At 45.2% G+C, this 22,043-nt stretch overlaps 1 protein-coding gene across 4 annotated transcripts in view; it reads left to right on the top strand.

Annotated features, from left to right (window-relative positions):
• LPP (LIM domain containing preferred translocation partner in lipoma) overlaps positions 1-22,043 on the top strand; it is a 331,834-nt gene that overhangs the window by 154,535 nt on the left and 155,256 nt on the right. For 3 of the 4 annotated variants that reach the window (XM_074912516.1, XM_074912517.1, XM_074912518.1), the window contains one exon: positions 3,515-3,627. In XM_074912516.1, coding sequence (XP_074768617.1) covers positions 3,515-3,627 — 113 coding nt within the window. Of the gene's footprint in view, positions 1-3,514; positions 3,628-9,954; positions 9,958-22,043 lie in introns of all 4 variants that reach the window. The other variant, XM_074912519.1, reaches the window with a different exon arrangement.

Genomic DNA, 22,043 nt, shown 5'->3' with positions numbered 1-22,043 from the left:
AGCTGAAGTCAGGCTGTGCCGTGGTGCGAGAGGGGCAGGGTATGGCTCCCTGCCTGCAAACATGCCTGGCCCAGGCTGCCTCCAGAGGGGAACTTGCTGTTGGAATGTGATTTCACCTGCCTTGAAGTACAAATTGCTTTCTGGAGATGCCTTTATGTTTCTCTGTTGACATTGCTCAGTGCAGTTGCTCTCATAACTTAAATACTTCCAAGTGTTCCAGCTGATGCCAGGTGAATGTCAACCAAAACAGCAGTCTCGGTGCTGAGCAGTACTCAAAGCTCATAAGCGTTTTGCCCATCTTATCCCTTATTCACAGAGAGGCAGCAGGGTTAAATCAGTCAGGAGTGGGAGAGCGCTCAGGGTGGGATGTGTCCTCTACCAGCCCATTGTTAATGCTGGTAACCCCAGAGCCCCGTTTCCCCCACAGCCGCCAGTGCATCCGTGCAGACCAGAGGATGGTCCCTTCCCCAGACAGGTCCCCATGTAGCTGGCTGGCGCTGGAGGTGGTCAGCAGTGGGGGGCAGTAATATGCTCTGCCTGCACATGGACTTTTCTGCCTCCTCCTATGGCTTGCCTGAGTCTAAGCAGGTGAAATCTGTCTGGCTTGCAAAGATTTGGGGGTGAGGGAAGATCCCTGAGGTGCAGTGTAGGGAGGTGATGCTTAAAGGGAGCATAAGTTTGCTTTCAGCCTTTTTTCCTCCTTTACTCCCCCAAACGTAGACCTGTTTCTTCCACATGTCATCTAAAACCATACACTGCTCAGGACAGATTTTACAGTCTTTGCATGCTTCCCTCTCTGCCGGAGGGAGACTTCCAGCAATGCCAATAATAATAATAATACAGTAACAGCTTTCCCTCCTGCATCCAAGGGAATACTCTGCTGCAAGTGCAGTGGGAACAGCATCGGGTCCTATGGCTGTGTGTGGGAAAGAGGAAAGTGCAGTGGCAGAATAAATAACTAAAGCTGTGAAGGAGAAAAGTCCATCTGTGCACAGAGGACCACGAAAAGGCCAAACATCTGCAAGGTCCCCCCAGTTCACCAGGCATCTGCTCGCTGCTTCCCAGTCTAAAAACCTTCCCATTTGTGGGGAGAGTGGAGCCAGCAGCTTATCTGACACACAGGACAGAGTCAGCAGAGCTGGGCTGGGATGCAGTAAAGCCAGCTGTCTCTTACTGAAAAAAAAAAAGTGTTTTCTTCCAAACTCTAGAAAAGGACTCTTCTCTATTTTTGTCCTTTACTTCTTTTCTGAAAAATCTTGCCAATGTTTTTTTTCTTTCAGGAGAAACAGATCTTCCAAAGGGGCAAAATGGTATTTGTTTTGTGTTTGTTCTAACCATCATCGTTTTCCCCTTCTGTTACATCAATTGTTATTTTTCCCTTCTGTTTATGCACAAACCCTGTCCCTTTCCCTGTCTCATCCCCTTCAACACATTCTCTACCTAGATTTTTCTGAGGTGTTTTGAAGGGTTGTAATAAAGCAAGAGTGTCTGACTAATGTGCTGTGCAGGGAGATGAGTCTTTGACATCCGAGCCAGGACTAACTGGAGAAACATCATCTGAAGTGTGTTCTTTGGGAAGTATGTGTCCGCTGGAGTTGAATTTGTTTGCAAAATCACATTGGTTGGAGGGTCATTTTCAGAGCAAAGGAGGAAAGTTTACTTAGCACTCAAACATCCCAGCATTTTTTAGAACCAAACACCAAGCTATTAATTTCAAAATATTTCTTCTTTTCTTTTTACTCGGTATTGTATTTCATATGATTTGAAATAAAAGATTGGATTAATTATAGGGCAAAGAGGAGGATACTGCAGATGTTACTGGACATAATTTTTTTTTAAATCAATCTTGAACTCTATAATATCATGAGCCAGTAGGTTTCATGGGATTTTATGTATTGGAGCAACATGGTTGTCTTAAATTAGTTTTCAGTGTGTTGTTTTCAATCTGTCTTTGTGCATCTGTATTTAGGATGATAGTTTCTTAGGGATTCAGAGGAGGTTTTTTTGAGTCCTGTCCATGCTCACTTTGGGGAAAATGGGAAGAAATTACTTTCCTGGGAAATAAGATCCATGGAAGTCCTAGGGGGAGTTTGTGCCTTTTGAACAGAAGAGCTTTCCAGGGCTGCAGACCCATCTGCTTTCCCACAGCAAACAGTGTGAAGGTGCCATGATGGCAGTGCTGCCCAGCTGGTGCCTGTGCCTGGGGTGGACTGCCTGCAGATTTGAAGGCAGAGGCCTGTGGGTCACGGGGGTCTAGCTTGGCACCTTTTTGAGCGTTTTAGAGCCTGCTCCTTGGGTATTTGGGGATCGCCTGTAGGTGGGAGGTTGTGCAGCACATGGAGATGTGGAGGGTCAAGTAGGAAGCCCATGTTTCCTCCCAAAAGTGTTAAAACACTCCAAAAGCAACAGTTCCTATATACATGAAATATCCCACTTTTATTCATCTTGAACTTCCATCTCAAATGTTGCCCACAGGAGAGTCAACAGCAAACAGCTCTACTTGCAGCATCAAGCTTTACGAGAAGAAACAAAAATATACCAAATTGATTCAGACGACAGGCAGCTGCCTCCCCAGGAGCCAAATCCAGTGCTAATGGCAAACACCCTTTTTTTTCCACTCTTAGGAGGTGCTTTCGGAGCCTGGTGTTCTGCTGCCTGCAGCCTGTGCTACTCTGTCCTTGTTTTCTCCTTTGTGCTCCCACCTTCCATGAAGTTCTCAGAGAGGTCTCCCACCTCTATGCTAAGCTGAATGGCTTCACAGCCAATATGCTGCTTTGTCTTCACATCAGCACTTTTGGAAGTTTGATGAGCAGATTAAAGTGTAGATATTTTGTACATCAGTCCTGTGTAAAAAAGCTTCTTCAGAGTTAAAAGATGTGGATGCTTCTGAGCCTGGAACTGGCCCATCACATGGCTGTTGTCACTGAGAAGAGCCTGTGATCTTCCCAGCAGTCCTTTTCATGAAGTTATGAGGTCCCTATAGGAAGAGGCATGTGCAAAGAGAGTGGCTGCCTCCCAACAGCAGGGATGCAGGAGATGGGCTGGTCTAGATTTTGAGCTACTGCTTTTAGACAGCATCTGATGCTGTCTTTATAGTAATCAAGAAGAACTGGCATAATTTAGCACACAATAGCGGGTGAGTTGGATCGGATTCATTGCAAGGCTGGACACGGGGTGTTCATTATTTTAAGTTTTGTAGTTGCCTGCGGCAGGTTTGAGATGCAAGCTTTCATCTGTGGAGCTGGTTGTTGGTGCCTTCAGGCTTTATAGCAAGTCACCTTCTGCTGTGGGGTCTGAGCACCTCTAAGCAATCTGCCAAAGCTACTGAGCTGTTGTAGCCATCTCCTGAAGCAGTGAGGGATGCAGCTGAGCATTTAATGGTTAAGCAACGTGTTACTTCCCGTGCCACAAAACCGATGGCAGAGCTGTGAGTATTGCGGGGTTCATCCTGATCATCCATGTCATGATGTGGGGAAATGCTGGTGAGTCTAAGTTCTCCCATTCTCTCTCCTAGGGGACTTTCTTCCTCCACCCCCACCTCCTGTGGATGACCTCGGGAACATCACGTCATCACAAGGTGCCTTTCCCCCCCCACCCCCGCTGGATGACGTTACTTTCAACGTGCAGGTAAGAAGACCAAGAGTTTTAATTTTTGTGCAGAACTGGTCCAAAAATTGTGGAAATGAATGAATGATAATAAAATGAGGTGACAAAGTGCTGTAGTTAGAAATCATGTGTCAGGAATGACCAAGTCAGCTTTAGCAAGCAGCGTTTCCCAAGTAGGGAATATTTCCATTCAAAACTTGCTGGGCTGTTAAAGGATTTTTCCCATCCGGCTTGAATTAGAAGACTATTTGCCTTGTGTCCTTGTGATGGTGGATGGGAGTGAAACCTTCCCAGAATGAATTGTTTTCTGGAAGGGCGATCTCCTTCCATGGACTGTGGAGAGACTTTAGGGCAGTAATCTGATCCTAAATGTGCTTTGTTTAGATGCCTAAAATTAAGTGAAGCAAATAAGCCCTGGCCCAGGCTCCAGTGATGTCACTGAGACCCTTTTCACCCTCTTTTTGCTGGCTTGGATCTCTAGATTTGTCATCTGAATGAAAGTGCAAGTTATAAGATGCATCAGGTGTTGCTGGCATACCCTGTACGGATAGGGACATACCTTGAAAAACCTTTGAAAGGTATGAACACCTTTGTGCAGACATCACCAGCTTGCCTGGAGTGCCGGCTACTGTTGTGTTAGCTCAGGCACATTCAGGAGAGATTCATTCAGACTGCAGGACAGGCTATCAAGGTGTTCAAGGAGCTGATCTTGCCAGTGGAGACCAGGAAAGTTTGGCTTGTTAGCTGAGCAAAAGGAAAGCTGAGGGAGGGGATGTGCTTGCAAATTTGAAATACGTTTGGGGAATAAGCACTGGAGTGAAGAACTATTTCATCTCTGTGTGTGTTGGTGTAGGAACAGGAGAGGCTGAGATTGCCAGAAGTACCTTCATGCTGGTGTTTAGGAAGTTTCTAAGCACTGAGGCTGTGAAGGTCTGGAAGAGCCTTTGTGGGAGGAGTAGTGAGAACAAAGCAAGCGTGATCTAGGTTTGAGGCTGGTGAGAGTTCTGTAACCACATATCCACAGCCATGGGGCTGCCCTTGATGACCCTGGAAGGCTGTGGCAGTCCTGTGTCCCTCAATGGGTTTGAACCTTAGAATAGGCTAGCGGGCAGACATTAAATAGGATTCAAGAGACCTGACTTAGTTCCTGACCCTGCAAAAAACTCTAGTCAATTTATCTACTTTGTGCCTCTGTAGAAAGAAAGCGTTTCCCTCCCTTGTGGGCTTCCTGTGATCTCTTGCCTGTGGCAAGATGTTCAGATGTTATCACAAAGTCTCAGCATGTTCCTTTGGATGGCTTCAGCATTATAAGCAGCCTTCGAGAGGGAAGGGGTTAATGAGGGTTGCTTTCTCCCTTGCCAGGAAAGGCTGCAGCCATCAGGGACATTAGCCAAGTGCAGAACATGGCTTTTTCCAGCCTTGGGGGAATGAAGTAATTCCCCAGTAAGTGTTGTTCTGTCTTTTATCTCTCTGAGAAGAGTGGACCCCGTGGGAGCAGGGGAGCTTCCAGACTGCCCTGGGAAGCAGCAGAGCAGCAGGCTTCTGGCAAGGGCTGGGCACTGCCTGCACGGCTGCCCGGGCAGGAGCCTGAGCAGCGGGAAGGGGTCATGACACCTCACGTGCTTCTCTGGGGTCAGGCTTCCCACTTGCCAGGTTGCCCGAGGAGGGGACCTTGCCGTGTTTACTGGAAGGGACTCATGTCTTCAGCTCCTCATGCCTCCCTCCTGCAATGGGTCCAAAGATGTGCCTGAGCCGCTCGGGGCTGTCACTGGGACGTGCCCCTTAGGAGAACCACCCAATGGGACGGCTCTTCCCCACTGAGCTCATGAAATTGCTATTTGTCACACCCTTTCTCTCTGTCTTTGGGAAGCTGGGGCTGGGGCTGGAGCTGTGTTCACAGCACGTTGGGTTTTGGCAGGAGCTTGGTTAGAGCGGGCGTCCTTCGTGTGGCATCCTGTTTGGAGGAAGGCGAGCCTACCAGTCATACCCCAGCACTCCTGCCTGTTGTTACCCCCAGATGTACTCTACACAGCAAACACAGGTCCCTGCCTTTCATCTGTACCTTTTGCCCTTTCTCTTCCATCCTCTGAGGGAGATCAGGAGCAGATGAAGTCCAGGGCTAAGTCAGGAGCCAGCAGGGTCTTGTGTTGCAAGATCAGCTCCTTATCTTGCAGGAACAGCTAAAGCCTTGCTGAAGCAAGATGTAAAGCTAGAGAGATGAGGAAAAAAGGGCAGGTAGTGATGGGGGAAGCTGCTCAATGCCTTTCTGCATTGAACACAGTCATTTTCACGACGCCAGACAGAGGTTCCCATGCTGAAGGGACAGAACGAATGGTGGCTGTGTTCCTTCTGGTGTGAATCCCTTCTCAGCCTGCAGGACATGGTTGCCTGAAAGCAGGGATTTCATGAGCATGTGTTGGATCAGGCCTCAACAAACTAAAGCTGAGCCCAATTCTGCTCTCCAGTGCAAGGCCACTTCCATTTCCATGCCTCAGTTTCCCCTTTGCTAAATGTAAGTGCTGGAGCAGATGCTCCCATTCCTGAGCATGGACCAGATCTGAGATTGCTGCCTGCTGTGGTTCGGCCCCTGCGGACCTGGTGTGAGACCTCCAGATGTACGCCAGAGTTTGAAATTTATCTGCTCCAGCAAATCAGTCCCTTTACTACAGAAATTTCTCTCTGGATAGCAGAATGCTGATGACAGCTTATGAAATATGTGTGCTGTGGCTCCAGGTAGAGCTTTTTATACTAGATGTTAAGTTGATGAGGGCAGCAGAATATATATATATTGTTTATTATCATTTCATGCATTGCTGTTAGCAGATGGCTACAAATTGCACAGATTATTACAGTTTAAGTTGTAGCTTAGGAGCAGCAGTTAAAATAATAATAATGCCCAGTTTTCATAGGCCTGTTTATCTCTGGATCTCTATTTGGACAGTGGAACTGGCCACTTAGGATCAGATCCAAAAAGGTACTTTAGTATCTCACTTCCCTTGAGGTGCTTATGCTCTGATGGAAATCAGAGGACTGGGTTGCGAAATACCTTTGCAGTAGATCTGGCATTTTCTTGTAACTTCTTTTTTCCCATCTAGATCCATCATATTCAGATTCACAGCAGGGCTGGGGAGGAAAGGAGGAAGAAATTTAAACTCTTCTTACTAACTGTAATGCTTTAAAAAAATATAATAAAAGGAAATGTTTATTTTCAAAAAGAGTGTGTTGGGGCTGGGGGAGAGTTGTGTTGGGAAGTTCCCCTTCAGCTGAAGTCAGCCGGCGAAGGCAAGGGCTTGTTCCCAGAATGGTGGTGAGGGCGCGGCGATGGCGTGTTTGACAAATAAGGACATGAGCAAAGAGCCTTTTGCCACGTTGGCTTGGGCTCAGTTTAAAAGAGAAAAAAAAAAAAATCCTGGACGGGAAGAAAAATGAAATCACTGTTTGTCAAAGGGAAATAGATAGATCTGGGAGGGAGGGAGACAGAATTTTTTTTTTTGCCTTCTAGTTTCAAAACAGGCATTCTGCCCAGGCCAGGGAAAGCAAAAGTGAAAAACTCTCATAAGCAGCCTCTCGAGTGTCCTGTTTGCTCACAGAGAGGGACCCTCACTCATAGCACCAGCAATTTCTTCTTTCTCCACCAGGCAGGGTTGCCAGGGATGAGGACTGTGGTCCCTGCCCTGTGACCTGTCTCCGGGAAGGCTGGTTCTGGAGCTATGTGCGCCACGAGGGGCATCTTGATAAGTCATGTCGTGGGGGCTTCTGATCTTGCCTGGCTTTGAAATGATCACTTCTTAAAGGAGGGGTTCAGAGCCCAGCATTTTGTGCTGGGGCAGGACCTGGGTGGTTCAGAGCAGATGTGACCTGCCAGGGGCTGCCTTGGAAGAACATGCATTTACGAATTACTGCTAAATACCTACAGGTGCTGCACCTGCAATACGGATCTGATTTTCATTTGGGACCCTAGGTGCTACTTCAACACAGAAAGAGAGGATTGTATTCAACTGGGAGATCACCTCTTTCCCAGCAACCCCTGGCTGTTATCAGTGAGGTTTTTTTGTTGGCAGGCCACAAAACACTTTACAAAAGAAATACCAGTCTCTCCCTGATAAGGAGGCTGAAGGAGGGACAGTGTTTTCCCTAGGTCACCAGGCTAAAAATAGGACCTAGATCTCCTGCATCCCAGAGCAATTCTGTCTGCTACATCACACTGCCTCATTACTGTAAGAACTGCAAATTAACGAGTAAACACCATCAGCAACTGAAAACGGAAAGAATTTGGGATTTACGTTGTTCAGAAGTGGTTTAGGATGGGGGTCAGAGTGAAGAAACAATCAGGCGTTGAACAGTTGCGTGAAGTACGATATAAAATCATTTTTATAGCTCTTGTTATAACCACCTATGCATGCAGGGGCTGCAGTGCTGCAGCTACCGGGGCAGGGAACTGTTCCCATGTTCAGACCTGCTGGACTTACTGGTTGTATCATCCTGTTGCAATACGCAGAAAATCAGCCAAAGGGCTCAAATTCCTATTGCCAAGAAATTTTGGAAGGAGAAATGCCAGAACATGGTCTGAAGGCATCTGTGCCTTTCTCTGTGAGGTTGTTCAGAGGAGACCCGGCTCGCTTCTACCTAGTGCTCACGCCTGGGAGAAGGTGGGAATGTGTTAATAGATGTGAGCAACAAGAGCCTCATGCTTGTTATGGAGGAGGTTGCCAGGCATTTCGCTGTCTGACTCCCTCCCAGCGAGCAGTAGCGGTGGTGCCTCTTTGTGGGCTGTGACTCACCGGCTAAGGAAACAGCCAGAATGGAGGAATTTTTTATTTTTTTTTATTTTGGGTGCACATATTGACAAATATTTGGGAGGGAAGAGCATGATTTTTGCCTACAGGGGGTGCTGCCTTAAACAGCACATCTGCTCTGTGGCGTGGCGGCTGAGCTCTGCCTGGATGCTGGGCTTGCTTTAAATCGCCTGCCTTTTAATGTTCAGAGAAGCTGGAAAGGGCAAAGAGAGCAGAACATGTGTTCAGCCTCCCTCTAGTGCTAGATTTTGTTAATCAGTAGGATTATTGGCCTGGGTGTAGGTGCTTGCTGGTGAGCAAATCAGTAACGCAGAGCAGCTCTTGCTGCCGGGAGGGCTGCCTGGCTCCGGGCGAGCAGCAGTAGCTCCCAGTGAGTCTGTAAATAAAGCCATAGTCTGTGTGCATTGCTTGCCATTCAAGATCCAGCTTTTGCAGATTTCTGGAACTCCTGACATGATTTATTAAAAACCATGTGATAAGCAACTGCCGTTTATCTAAATTGAAGCTGTGTCCAACAGTATAAATACATTACCTGGTAATGTTAACCCTCTTATTCAAACCTCGGCTTTGCAGGAATGCTTTTGATCTCTTTCCCTTCTTCTGCATTCCTCGTGTGTTTGAGAGACAAGAATGCTGTGTGCTGAATTAGACTTGAACAAATAACATGTATGCTCTCTGCATGTTTAAATGCTCGCTGAGGCTCTATGGGTCAGTGTGTGTTTGCTCCACATTAGGGCTTTCTAGGCACTAAGGTGAGAAAAATCAGTAATACAAAGTCTGAATACGTTGATGAATATCTGGATTCAGGATAGATAAAATGCAAGGTTTTCTCATATGCATATATTTATATACAGGAGATATATATATATGAGAAGTTCAAAATCATTTGGGATGTAGAGCAGACCTCCACATAATTGGGGAACAATCATGCATGTTTTTTCCCTGATGCTTTTTTATCCCTTTCTGTAGGTAACATGACCAGTAGAACCAGGATCACAAGAGAAAAGGAACACTGAGCATTTCTTTCAGGCAGTTCTTGATGCAACCCATCTTATACGCATGTTTGTTTTACAATGCCAAACCACATTCTATTTTAAATCTTTAATGAACCTCTGTTCCCATCTATGTAACTTTCCAATCCTTACTCTCTTCAGAATAGACAAAGATGCTTATTATAAACCACAAATTTTACTGAAAGGGTAAACTGGAAAAGTTTTAATTGTACGACGTAAGCTTCCCATTCATCTCTCTGCCTGGCTATTAATATCTTGGCAATGCTATAATGCAATACAGCCTTTAATAGCTAAACCTCTCGGCAAGGGCTACAAAGGAAGGAAGGATCCAAACAGTTAACTGTGCTCATTATTTTCATCATGCTTATTACTGTGTTATTTAATGTATTTGTTATGTTATTATTTAATATAGTAACACAGGATGCGCCAGGACCTGCACTGGTGCACGCTCATGCCTTCTTTGGGAGGAGGGTTGTGACTGAGGCTGGGAGATTCTTTCGGAGATGGAACAGAGCAGCTTTTGATAATGTGCCATGCAGCAGGTGATGAGGTGAGGGAGCGAAGAAAGCAAATACAGATCATATGTAAACAAGGGTATGGGACCATCCAGAAAGTTGTGATAGGAAACAGAAAGGTCGGAGATGTTGGTGGTTGTGATGTTCAGAGATCACCAAGCTAAAACCCTTCCAGGTTAAGACATGGCGCAGCATTATGCACATGTGCTTCCTTGGCTCCAAACAGTATCCTGCAGTCCCCTGGTGCTGTGCCCGAGGTTAGAAGCCCTGGTGGGCACCTCCTGGCTCTTGTGGGTACATCTTTGTGGGACACTGTCACACTGCCAGCACTGGAGTTGGATTCACTTTGGCACCTGCAGAGAAGTTAATCTGTAACCTGGATTATCTACCCATGGCTAATAGAGACATGAACGTGAAAAGTAATAGGGGAAGCATGGAGAGCATGCAGAAAAAAGCAGGCAATCTTATCTTGTCAGAGCTCGTATCAGCCTAGCAAAAAGGCAAAACCATCTTTGTATCCAAGGTAGAATTACTTAAGCAGAGGGAAAATAAAAAGATAGTCAAGATGTGGGAATCCTCCCATCAAAGTAGGTGAGCTGAGTGATGGAAGACAGTGAGATAACATGATCAGAATTGAAGAAATTTCCATTCTTCTCATTTCTGAGCGCTATTCAAATCTTCTGTTGGATTAGCAGGTTTTAGGAAGGATCTCTTGCAAGATCAGTTGCTCCTGTGTCAAATCCTGGGTAGCCTGGGTTGCATTAGGAACTGTAATGCAGCAGAAAGACTAAGACAAACAGACTGTCAGTTAGAGAAAGGAATTCTAAAAATTGCAGCAGACAAATTATTACGCCTTTTGTATGAAGCTGGCTGGGATTGGAAGATGTGGTTTACAAAGTCAAAGTCTTTCCATGCAGCTTGGGCATGGTGGTAGGCTGGAACATGACAGAGCAGGCCGAGTCAGATTCCCGCCTCAGTTTTGGTTCTTTAAGCACTGTGATGCTGTGCAGTACATAAATGAGCTTTGGTCAGACAAGATGAAAGGAAACAGAGCTATACTGATTGGAGAATCCAATTGTCTGAATTCGGTTTTACAACCCTGAAGTAGTTCAGAGTAGAGCAAACTTCATCCTATTTTTGATGCTGATTTTGCCTGGCGGTAATGAGATGTGGAGATGCAGAAGTTGTGAGACCATCTAATTTCCAAGAATGAAAGTCGCTCAAATGGAGGTTACTCTCTCTGTTTCTTAGTTTCCGTTGCTGGTGAAAACCAGCATCAGCTCCCATGATGGGTGGTTTTGTTGTCACAAAATGTTGCCTCTGTGAAGAGCATGTGGCACAGGGACTGAGCAAACTGAAAGGTGGTCAAAATACCAATGAGAAATCTTTTTGTAACCAGAGCTGGAAGAATTTTGTTCCAGGACAGAAGGGTAGGCATCATTTTTAAGTGTCTGCTGCCATTAAACTCCACCTTTGCAGGACCATTCCCCACAATTGTATTTTTCAGTTTTGATTTGCTGATGAAAATGAGCATCTGGAAGACATCATATGATGTTTTAGTGTTGTTTTTAGTGGTGTGAGAAGTAAAATAGAAATGTTTAGGAAAGCTGTAGCAACTCCAAGTGTTGCTGAAGCCATCAAGTGCCAGCTCTGCTAGAGATGCTGTACAAACTCCTCTCATTCAACAGTCCCGAGCTACAGTTCCTTCTCTCTCCATCTCCTCATTTCTGCATCTCTTTTACCATGGAAACAGCCTCATGTCTTGTCACATCCCAGGTCTCGCTTCCTCTTCAGCCCTGTTACTCCACTCACTCCTTAGTTGCTCTTCCCTTCCTCCCCCTATCTCTGGCTCTGCAAATTCCCTGGTTCTGCCCTACAATGTCCCTCGGTGTGTTCCTAAAAAAATGCTACTGGCAAGGTCTGTGCAGACATTGGGGCGACAGCGCTTCCCACGGGTGGTGGTAGGGCCGCCCTCTGGGAGCGGCGTTTGGTTGGTGCAAAGGTCAGGTTGAGCCTCTTAAAGACAGGTGGGAAATAAACTTTCTGTGCAGAAATAAATCTTGTTTGGCTTCTGTGGCTGTGTTGGCCCCAAGCAGAATTACAGTTAAAAGATGTTTTCCTGAGGTCTAACGTGTAGTGGGGACACACGTGTTATCTGATGCCTGAATTCTTATTGAAAAACAACTTACATTCACTTACTGCATATGGACAGTATCATAATAAAGCTCAGGGCTCACCTGGGAAGTATCTGCACACTGGGGATTCTCTCTGCAGGGTTTTGCAGCTGTCTCTGGGCAGCGCAAGTTATTTGTTGTTCAGCTTTCTGTGTAATTCAGGTCCGTTTTCTTCAGCTGAGGTTCTCACTGAGGAAATGTGTAGAAGGTAAGGTGTCCGAATGAGGAGGCTCTAGTTAAAACAGAAAGAAAACCCACGGTCATCCAGCCAAATCAAATACCAGACACACATCTGGCAGCCTTGAAGGGAAGGTAAAAGTGGGCCTAATGGTTTGGAAAATGAGATTGTAAACTTCTTGAAGGCAGGACCTTCCTCCATGAATCAGAACTGCAGGGTCTGCCCAGCTGAGGGTTGCCCGCCCCGTGCACTGCAGCCGTCAGCTGCCCCAAAAACGTGTGGACTGAGGCAGAGTCCAGATTTTCCTCTTCTCAGCTTTGAGAGGCATATAGTAGATTTTGAACATGACTCATTTCTTCAGAAGCCAAACCCAAGCCATTGACTTTCATGTAGTTTTATACATTCATTTTGTTGATGTTTTGCCAGGCTCACTGGGAGATTCTTGAATCCTTGCAAACGCTTTGGCACGTACCCCTTCCTATTACAGCAAAACAAGCAAACAATTCAGAAGTATGTTATATGTTTAACTTCTGGACTTGGAGTTTATTCAGGCTGGGAAAATCAACTGGCCAATTTTAATTTTACATTTTTTTTCCAGTGGTGATTTCCTAATAGCTTCTCAGCTCATGTTCAGGAATGCTTTCTCAAATTCAGAGAAGCTTGACTGTGTGCTTAAACTTCATTAAAGTTGATAGAACTTAAGCACACGTGTAAAATTAAGCATATGCTTATGTTTTATACAGCCTTTTTGCAGGTGACACAAGCAGCTGCATATGGGTTTCTAACATGTGATTAAATTCCAAAAGGAGTTTTTAAAAACAGTTTTAGTCAACCTTAATTTTCTGAAATTGGTAGCTTTAACAAAACCTATCTTTTTTGATTAAAATTGCCTGAGACGTGTCCCTTTTAAAAAGCTCTTCATTTAACTGTCACAATATACAGTCTTGTGTGGGATAGAGTTTGTTCATGTAAATTTAATTTCCAGTTAAAGTGGTACAAACACAAAGTGATTTCAATAGATCTTTATGAATGCAGCAGTGCTGTTGCTTTCTAGCCTCTGTAGATGTGGGGGCCAGGCAGAACCATTAAATTGCCAGCTGTGCCCTTCTGTGTATTGCACATCATAAAGCTTTGCCCAGTCACCCAGGGAGACCAAAGGCATCCAGCCTTGATCCGCAGACATCAAGAGATGGAGAAATCTTGGAAGTTTATTCTAGCATTTAATTACCTGCAGTATTACACATAAGCAAGTTCTCTGTTATTTATAAATAGAATTTCCCTGGCTTCAGCTTCCCAGCTGCTGTGTGTTTTTCTATTTTGCTAGATTGGACAGTCTTGTGGTTATCTGGCATTTTCATTCTGTGAAGCTGTTTAGATATTGCTTATCGAGCTACTCAATCTCCTTCATAAATGAAACAAAGTGAGCTCCCTATGTGTCTTGTTGTCAGCTGTTTCTGCTTTTCTGGGGTGTCTCAAGATTTTAGAACACCGCCTTCCAAACTGGACGTGGTGTTTCAGCACTAGACTCACCAGAAATGTTGAAAGGAGTAAAATCACCTTCAGCTCTGCACTTTCCTTGCTCTAGGATAGTGTGGCACCAGGCAGGAGCTGGTGTTTGGTGTGGTTTCCCCCTGTGGAGTATAAATCCTGAGTCGGGGGGCTGGGTGTGACAGCTTACCCTGCGCGTAGGCGTGTGTAATTCATGGCTTGTCAGACACGTCCTGTGCCTTTGGAGGCATCCTCCTCTTCCCTCTTCTCTTAATGCCAGAAAAGGAAAGAGGAAGATCACAACTTGGCCAGGATGTGGAGATGAAGGGAGTCTTTGCTCTTGGACATCACCACGGAATCTTTTATAAATGTAATGTTCACATCATACGAGTCAGTGGGAAAGTCTTCCTTTATTGCAGCGGACACTTAATGAGCTATTTGGTTTCTACACTGATTAAACTTTGCAACTGTATTGGGGTAATTGGTTACTCTCTGGTTATGGTTCCCCTTGGAGGCAGGGGATGATATCCGATATCCCCTCGTAGTTCTCAGTTTTTCTGCAAGCAGCAATACTCTGTGGGGAACATCAGCTCTGCTTGATGGCTAATTAAACATTAATTTGTGATTATATTGGAGCAGATTTTAAGTTGGCGGGGGAGTGGGCAAAGAAAGGGGAAACTTTTAACAGCCACCATAATTATCAATAATGAGGCCTAATGTGATTGCATTAATTTAAAAAAAAAAAAAAAAAAAGATATATACCCTGCTGCTATAAAGTTGGTTAAAGTCAGTGAAAGTTGTGCTGGGTCAGAAAAATTTCATGGCCAGCTGTTCTTGCTACTTGAACACAGAAGTAGTGCTGTCCTGCAGAAGGCATAAAGAAAAAATTGATATATTCCACTTCATATTGAATATTCTGCTGATGAACAGGAACGTTTCACTAATTCAATTTAATTCCCAAGGACGGGTGATTGTAACTCCACCCGGAGAATATTAAATTGCCTTAATGGAAAAATAAACTGGTTTTATTCTCCCCCTTCTCTTCCCATCTTCCCCATTCAGTTTTCAAATAACTTTATGTGCCTCCTTAGTTTATTAATACACTTCTCATCTTGCTGCTGATTTTGCATCTGGTAGCACTTAACACAAACAAGACTCCCAAAGCTTTTGATCAGACACGTTAAGTAAACTATCAGGACTGTTGGGTCTGCTGCTCTGGCAGATGTCGGCTTGTGGGATGACTCCTCTCTTCGTCCCCCAACTGTTCCTTATGAAATCTGCCCTGTTACTTTCGTATGCTTGAGGATGACAGTGCCTCTTCCCCATGTACTAGCTGCCCCACAGTATGGACCTCCTCCAGTCAACTGAAACAGCATTTGCTGTTTTGTTGTTTTTCAGTAGCGCTGTAGTTTTGAAAGCCTTGTTTAGCCAACCTTGAAATCGCCAAAAGTTCCTTCCGTGAGCAAAATGCAGTGGTGAGAAACCTGAAAAAGCTGGGTACAGGTTTGCATGCCCTAGGTAGAGATGTCAGTCTGTGATGCAGGGAGCTGGATAATACCATCCTGGAGCAGAGTAGATGGGGGCTGAGGGGACCAAGCCACACAGGACCTTTGTGTTAACATGTCCAGCTTTGGGGCACCTACAAGCGCACATCTAGGCTGCCAGATGGATCTTACTGAGTGCTTTGACCTATTTGCTGCATCCTCTTTACTCCTGTCATATAATTGACTACTGTTGTCCTCAAGGGTGGCAGTGGGACAGGGAGTATTGTACATCTCATGGGCTATTGTCCATGTCCCATCACAGCCACTGGGATCATCTGCTGCTGGCCTTGGACCCAGTGCTTCAGCAGAGCGTGCCCCAGGCCATGGAGCTAAACCTCTGTGATGCAGCTTCATCATTTTTTGTTTCTCCTTATTCATCCTATATCCGGGGCCAAATCCTCTTCTGTGGTCTTGAGAAGCATGGACAAACCATGGGTGTTTGTGGCAAAAGCTTCTCTCCAGTGTTAAGGGCAGGAGCTGTTTGGAAAGGAATGTAGTTCTGGGCTCTGCCCTGGCATTATCGCTGCCCATCCACACTGGTGGCATCCTACCCCTGAGTGGAGCCAAGGTGCTGGTTTTGGGATTGGGGACCCTCTCAGGATGTCCAGAGGGTGTTGGCTTATTAAACAGTGGTGAAAGAAGGGTCACTGGCCCACAAGCCAGTGCTCAGTGTGACGATGACTCAGATTAGTCTGATCAGCTCTCTGATCAAGTGAAATTGGGGCCATCCTGCAGAAAAAGTGCAGCAGGAGCTTGGATGGCTTGGACAGTGGTTTGTTGTCTTCTGGCATGTTTTGTCAGGGCTAGGACAGCAAATACAGAGAATGAAATGTCCATTAAGGAGCTGGGTTGGCCCACTGGATTAGTGTCTTCATTTGGTGGCCAGAAGAAGCTTGGTTGTGTCTCTGAGTTGCAGCACCTCACTCCTACCCCTCTACCTGCTTTCCCTTCCCCAGGCTGGTATCCAGTTGACAATAAGCTCCTTGGGACAAGCATGTTTCCTAACTATTGTACGTGAGCAGTGCCTGTCACACTGATCTCTAGGGAAATATAAATCTTTATTGTTATACGGATTTGTAACTGCAACAAAGTCTTTGTTTGCTGTCTTTCATATATGTGTCCTAGGAGACTGAGTACAATTGGCTGTGATTTCTGTTCTCAGCTAGAAGGAGGGAAGAAGTGGGTTTCCAGGTGTTGGTCCAAGCCCTGGCACTAAGACAGTGGTCAGTTATCAACCTGCAGAGACATGTACACACCAGCAGAAATGACTCCTGGCTGGTGTCACCTGGCAGATAGGAAGCACAAGTGGAGGCTTCATGTAAATGTCTGTAGAAAGCCAAATCAGATCACCAGTGGTCAGTGTCCAGTGAAAAATATAAAAGGGGAAGCACAGAACATTTTTTACTTATTAAGTATCTTGGTGGAGTTTTCTTCCACATGGTTCTCCAGCTGCTTTTGAAATTCATGTAAACTCACAGCATCTTGCAGCAGAAGTATTGCTCTGCTGCTTCATAGCATGTTGTGTGACGAAACACCAACCACCTTTGCTTTGAGACTGATGCTTGCTAGTCTCATGCTTTCTTCTTCTGTTACCTGTTTTCTCCGTTTGTTTGTTTTTAAATATTTTTATTATTTGTCCTTTTTATAAGCTTCCTACACCACAGTGAGTTTATAAATTGATCATTAAGGTTTTGCAAGAGGTCTCCTAGCAGTGCTTAGCAAGTAACTTTTCCTCATCTGTTTGTTCATTTGTCCCAGCTGTAAGCCCATGCAGTTCTTTAAAACACCTTGTTGCTTCAGAGATAATATCAACTATTCCTTAGGATACTCTGTGCTATTTTCATTTTCTATGAGTGGGGAAATTGAGTGTGGAACTGTGGCTACCTTGGACCCATGCACTAGGACTGGGACTGAGCTGAGCTTGGAGTGCAGTCCCCTTTACCCTGCTTTGTCTCCTGCAGTTTGCTGTGGTACGGGTGCTGGTGTGAACTTTGCCAAAGGAAGATATTTGGCACATTTATTAGTCCTTTTTGGGGCAGTAAGGTAGGTTGGTATTTAGTGGATGGTTGCCCCCCACTCCATTTAAGTCCTGTTCCAGGTAGGCCCCACCTGCCTCCTTACAGGGAGATCTTCAAAAGTGGCTGGAGTTGTAGAATTGTTTCTCAGTTAAATGACAGCGGCGTCAGAGAGATACCAAATCATGCCTTTGAACAGCCCACTTTGAACTTTTGAAGTGTTTTCCTTTGGTCCTGCTAACATCCGGCAACACAAACCAGGTAAAACTATTCTGTGCCTGAAAAAAAGAAAGAGCGGGGGAAAAAATAAATCAAAACCTAACTTCTCTTTGGCTTTTATCCTTTATGTCATCAAAAGACTAAAAACGATTTCAGGCCTGGCTTCAGCCTGATGGAACAGCAGGGAAGTTCTTTTCTATTAGATCCTTGATACAATCACGTCTGGTGAAATCACTGCGGTCATATCTGCTGAAATCTTCCATCATTTTGGTTTTGTTTCAAAAGACTCAATCTTTCTGTTTTTAAAGGGCATGACTACTTTTCAGCCCCTCCTTGGTGCTTAGAGCAGTGATTAGGCATCAGTCAAGCATCTTAGACCCCCCCTCACCCCAAATGTTGCAGTCCGCTCTTGTCTCCATGTGCATGCTTGATGGGGCAGCCTCTTGGGACTGTTTTAATTTACATTAGGGAATTTGAAAGAAAATGTTTGCACTTCTCTTTAGGCTCAGGGGAGAACAGACACAGCAGCTTGTCTTCAGGGTGCTCCATTTTCCTGATAGATGCCTTTGAGGATGCACCTTTTTGCCACTGCAGTGTTTTTGGGCTTTAAATGGCTTTTGTGACCTTGGAGCAAAGACTGGGAAGTTCTGCAGTGAGAGAGATGGGGTAGCAAGGGTGTGTGTCTGAAATGGATCTTGCCTCTGGCAGTGGTATTGTTGGAGAAAGCGCAAAGAAAGGAAAGGAAAAAAAAAAAAAAAAGAAAAATTAAACACAAACCTCAGCCTGAAGTATATCAAGACTGAATCACTTCTTTTCTTCCTGCTTAACATTTCTCACAGTCTCTTCTTTTACGTATAGTGGATGCCACCAAAATCAAACGTCTTTCCCTCCTCTCCCCCTCCTGCCCCCAGCTGAAATAGGGAGTAAGAGCCCCATCCTTCTTTCTCTGTCTGCAGCACTGTCTAAGCCCAGCACCTGAGGCCATGAATAGAAAGAGATGCTAACTCCTTGTTTGGAGAGCTGTTTCATTTGCTCTTCTACCACCTCAGTGCCTACCCAGGATTTCAAGAGCCTGCAGAACGTGTCGGGTGGCTGCTGTGGGTGCAGCCTGGTGAAGTGGGCAGCGGTCACTGAATTTATCAGCTTTGCCACCTTGACTGGGGCTCAGTCACATTTACTTGAGGAAAAGACAATGAAGTCTATTAAGACAAAAGTCCTTATTTATTATCTGCCTGCTCACAACCCCTGATTTGCTTTAATTCCCCTTTTGTTTGCTTCTCTTGTTACTTTAGGCCTTTCTTCCCATGACTACCTGTGCTGCAAAGGGCTTTTCTGCTCCCTGCTTTTCCCCATTCTTGGATGTGTAAATGCAAACAGTGTTGACCTGTCACAGCCCGAAGAGAGCTCCCCAAGCACCTCAGGCTCCCAGTAAAACCAATGTACTGGGAACAGAAGGCACTGGGGTCCCCCAGCCTGTTTATTTTGAGTTATTAGCTATGACCTTTCTTAATATCCATGATATTCATCTCCATTCTTCCATTTGTGAGTTATGAGGTTATCGGTGACTTGTGATAGCACAGCGTGCAGCGTGGGCTGATGCCACGAAGAAGGTTGTGTGTCTAGCTGTAGCTCTGCTGTCTTGGACGTGTCTGTACATATATAACAGTACTGCATTTCCCAATAATGACAGCTCATGTTCCTGGGGCTCAGCTCAAAGGATGAGCTGGCCACAATGCTCATGCAATGCAAAGCTCAACCTACTTTAGAAAAGACTTGAGCAAGGCTAAGGTGGAGGGAGAGAAGGTAAATCTTGATGCTGGAAAATTGCACTGCAGTGGGCAAAGTCTTGATGCTCTGAAAGTGGTGAGCAGTTTGGCCATTGCCTTGTGTTGGTAGAAATATACACTAGTACTCTGAAGTTACTTCTAACCTGCTGTCCACGTAAGTCAGCAGGTCACTACTGCAAAGCCGCCCTCCATCTTTCCCTGACACAGCAACCCCACTGGGCATCAATGTGATTTCCCATAGAGGCTCAGAGACCAGCCTGGCAGCCCGCATTGCGTCTCTCGTCCCAGGGACTAATGACTGTCCCAAGCTGCAGCACTGCATGGCAGCAAACAGGTCATGGAGAGAGGAGAAAACAGAGTAAAAGAGAGGCGTCTGGATCTGGGTAGGGGAAGGAATTTGGAGGAGGAGCTAGAAAGGACATCTGGGAGCCAGATTCTTCTCTTTGAGCCCATTGCAAGGAGCTGACTTGAACAAACGAGAAGCGTTTTGTTTTTCAGCTATAACCTGTAAAATGTGATAAGAGCAGGTGATCTAGGTTGTAGGAAGAGGTGGCATCTAGGGAGATCATTGTGATTTTCATGTCTTCTAGCTTGATGAATAGTCTTATGGCCTTTTTAGCACAGCAAGGCAAGATTTTGAGGCCCTGAATTGCCCTCTGCACTGCATATTCTGTAATGAATGTCCCTTGGAGTGGTGCAGGGGGACCTGTGGCACTGGCTGGTGTTGGGTGGTAGGATTAGCAAAATTAAAGCCAGTTTTCATTAGAACAGAGTGGGTTGATGGGGCTTGGGAGTGGTTTGCCATCACAGCTGCTCTGAGCTGCACACCAGGAATTCAGTGGCAGACAAACAAGCCAAGCAGTGAAGCTCTCTGCAATTTTTCTCCCTTTTGCCTCGCAGCAGGGACTGAGCCAGGGGATAGGAGTGTAGGCGTTGCAGAAGTTCACGTGAGTGGATAGTCTCTGGCATGAGTAATTTGTTGGACTGGGTTGACTTGTGTTTGCTTTTTGTCGAACTCACGTTGGCTGGGCCAAAGATAGCATCCTTTTTCTTTTTAAACCCATTTTTCCATATTCTGCTGCCTGAAAGGGAGGGTGTGCAAGCGACAGGTTTGCAACAATGCCATAAACTCAGACAGAAATAGAATTAGCAGTTCTTTCTGGTTCCGGTGTTTGTATCTGCAAGGTTGTGAGCTTAACCAGTCTGGGCTTCTCAGAGCAGAGCCGTGTCTGTGCGAACCTGTTGTGCCTTGGGACCTGGCGCTTGGGCTTGGTTCCAGAGCAATATCATAAAACTTTTATAGCAACGTCATGACGAAGAGCATGAGAAGAGAAATAACTTAACCCTCTCTTGCTAAAGTTAGCACTGCAAATTCTTCTCCTGTTTCCATATGCATCAAATCTTTCAGTTGAATCTGGAGCACTGTGGGGAAAAAAAATCAAGATTCATAGAGATGGGGAAAAGAGAGCAAGCAGAAACCCATCTTTGTAAGGCTTACCTTTTCTTAAATGTACTTAAAGTCCAGTCCTGTCCCAGTAGGCCCTCACACACATCGGTAGCATTATTAGTTGGCACTGTCATACTGCATTGTGCCCCAGCATTTGTAGAATTGGGCTCTTAATCTATGTTGATTACGTTTTAATTGAATAAATAAATCTTTTGCAGAGCCCAGAATCAATAGAGATGTTTCCATGCTATTTTATTTTATTTTTCTAGGTTTCCTAAGGACATTTAACTTTTACAACCTTACAGCTTGTTCTGCAGCATTTGTTGGTCAGCTATTGCATAATTGTTCTGGAGAATGAGAACCTGGGAATAATATGGCCCAGAAATGCTAAGAAGCAGAAATGAAATCTGCCACCATCCCTCCTCTCCAGGGCCAGGGTACCAAACAGGCTATGTGTGGGCTCCAGTTTTATTCCCGGGTCTGCTATTGACTTATCACTTCAAATGTTGGGGCCTTGGGTGCCCTTTGCATCTCCCCCACTTTCCAGGCTGGCTTTTGGCTGCTTAGCTTAAAAACTTGCTGGAGTGGAGTAATCACAGGTTTTGTGTCTGGGAAGCCTGTGGCTGCCCTGTAGTTATAGGCCAACAACTGGAGGATGGAGTAAAACTAAACAAGAGCCATGAAGTGCACTAATAGTGGAAAGGAAATTGTACTTCTGCAGATCTAAAAATCCAGGTGCCTGCAGCTAGCCAGGAGTAATGGTCTGGGGTAGTTCCTGTGAAAAGTATTTCTTTTTTTGAACGACAGTTTGGATGGAAAAACTTTGGCTCTATAATAAAAATAGGCAAGAAGAATTGAGTTTATAAGTAGTTTCTAACCTGACTCTCAGCCTTTTAAATGACGTCTTCTTGCATAAAGCACATTGGAGCTTCCATTTTCTTGTTAGTCAAGCCAAATTTATTGTAATCCAATAAGATTTAATAATCATTAGGAACTAATGAATGCCTCAGCACGTATGAGCTTGGCAGATCAGAGCCTGCCTGCTTTGCATAGTCTGTCTCTCTTTGACCAACTTGCCATTTATGTGTTGGATTGATGACCGGGGAGTTCTGTAAAACAGGTAATGATCAAATGCTCCTGAAATGAAATTTAAATAAAAACTATCTGGAACAGCCAGTGAGCCAAAGGAAAAAGCCAATTTTTGGCTTGGAAAATCGAAGTAACTTGGTGAGAGTGAAGGCAAACAGAGCTGGATTGTCTG

This window comes from Athene noctua, chromosome 8, assembly GCF_965140245.1.
Source record: "Athene noctua chromosome 8, bAthNoc1.hap1.1, whole genome shotgun sequence".
Taxonomy (NCBI): Eukaryota; Metazoa; Chordata; class Aves; order Strigiformes; family Strigidae; genus Athene; species Athene noctua.
Note: the sequence above shows the minus strand (reverse complement) of the source record. Positions and strands in the feature narration are given on the sequence as shown.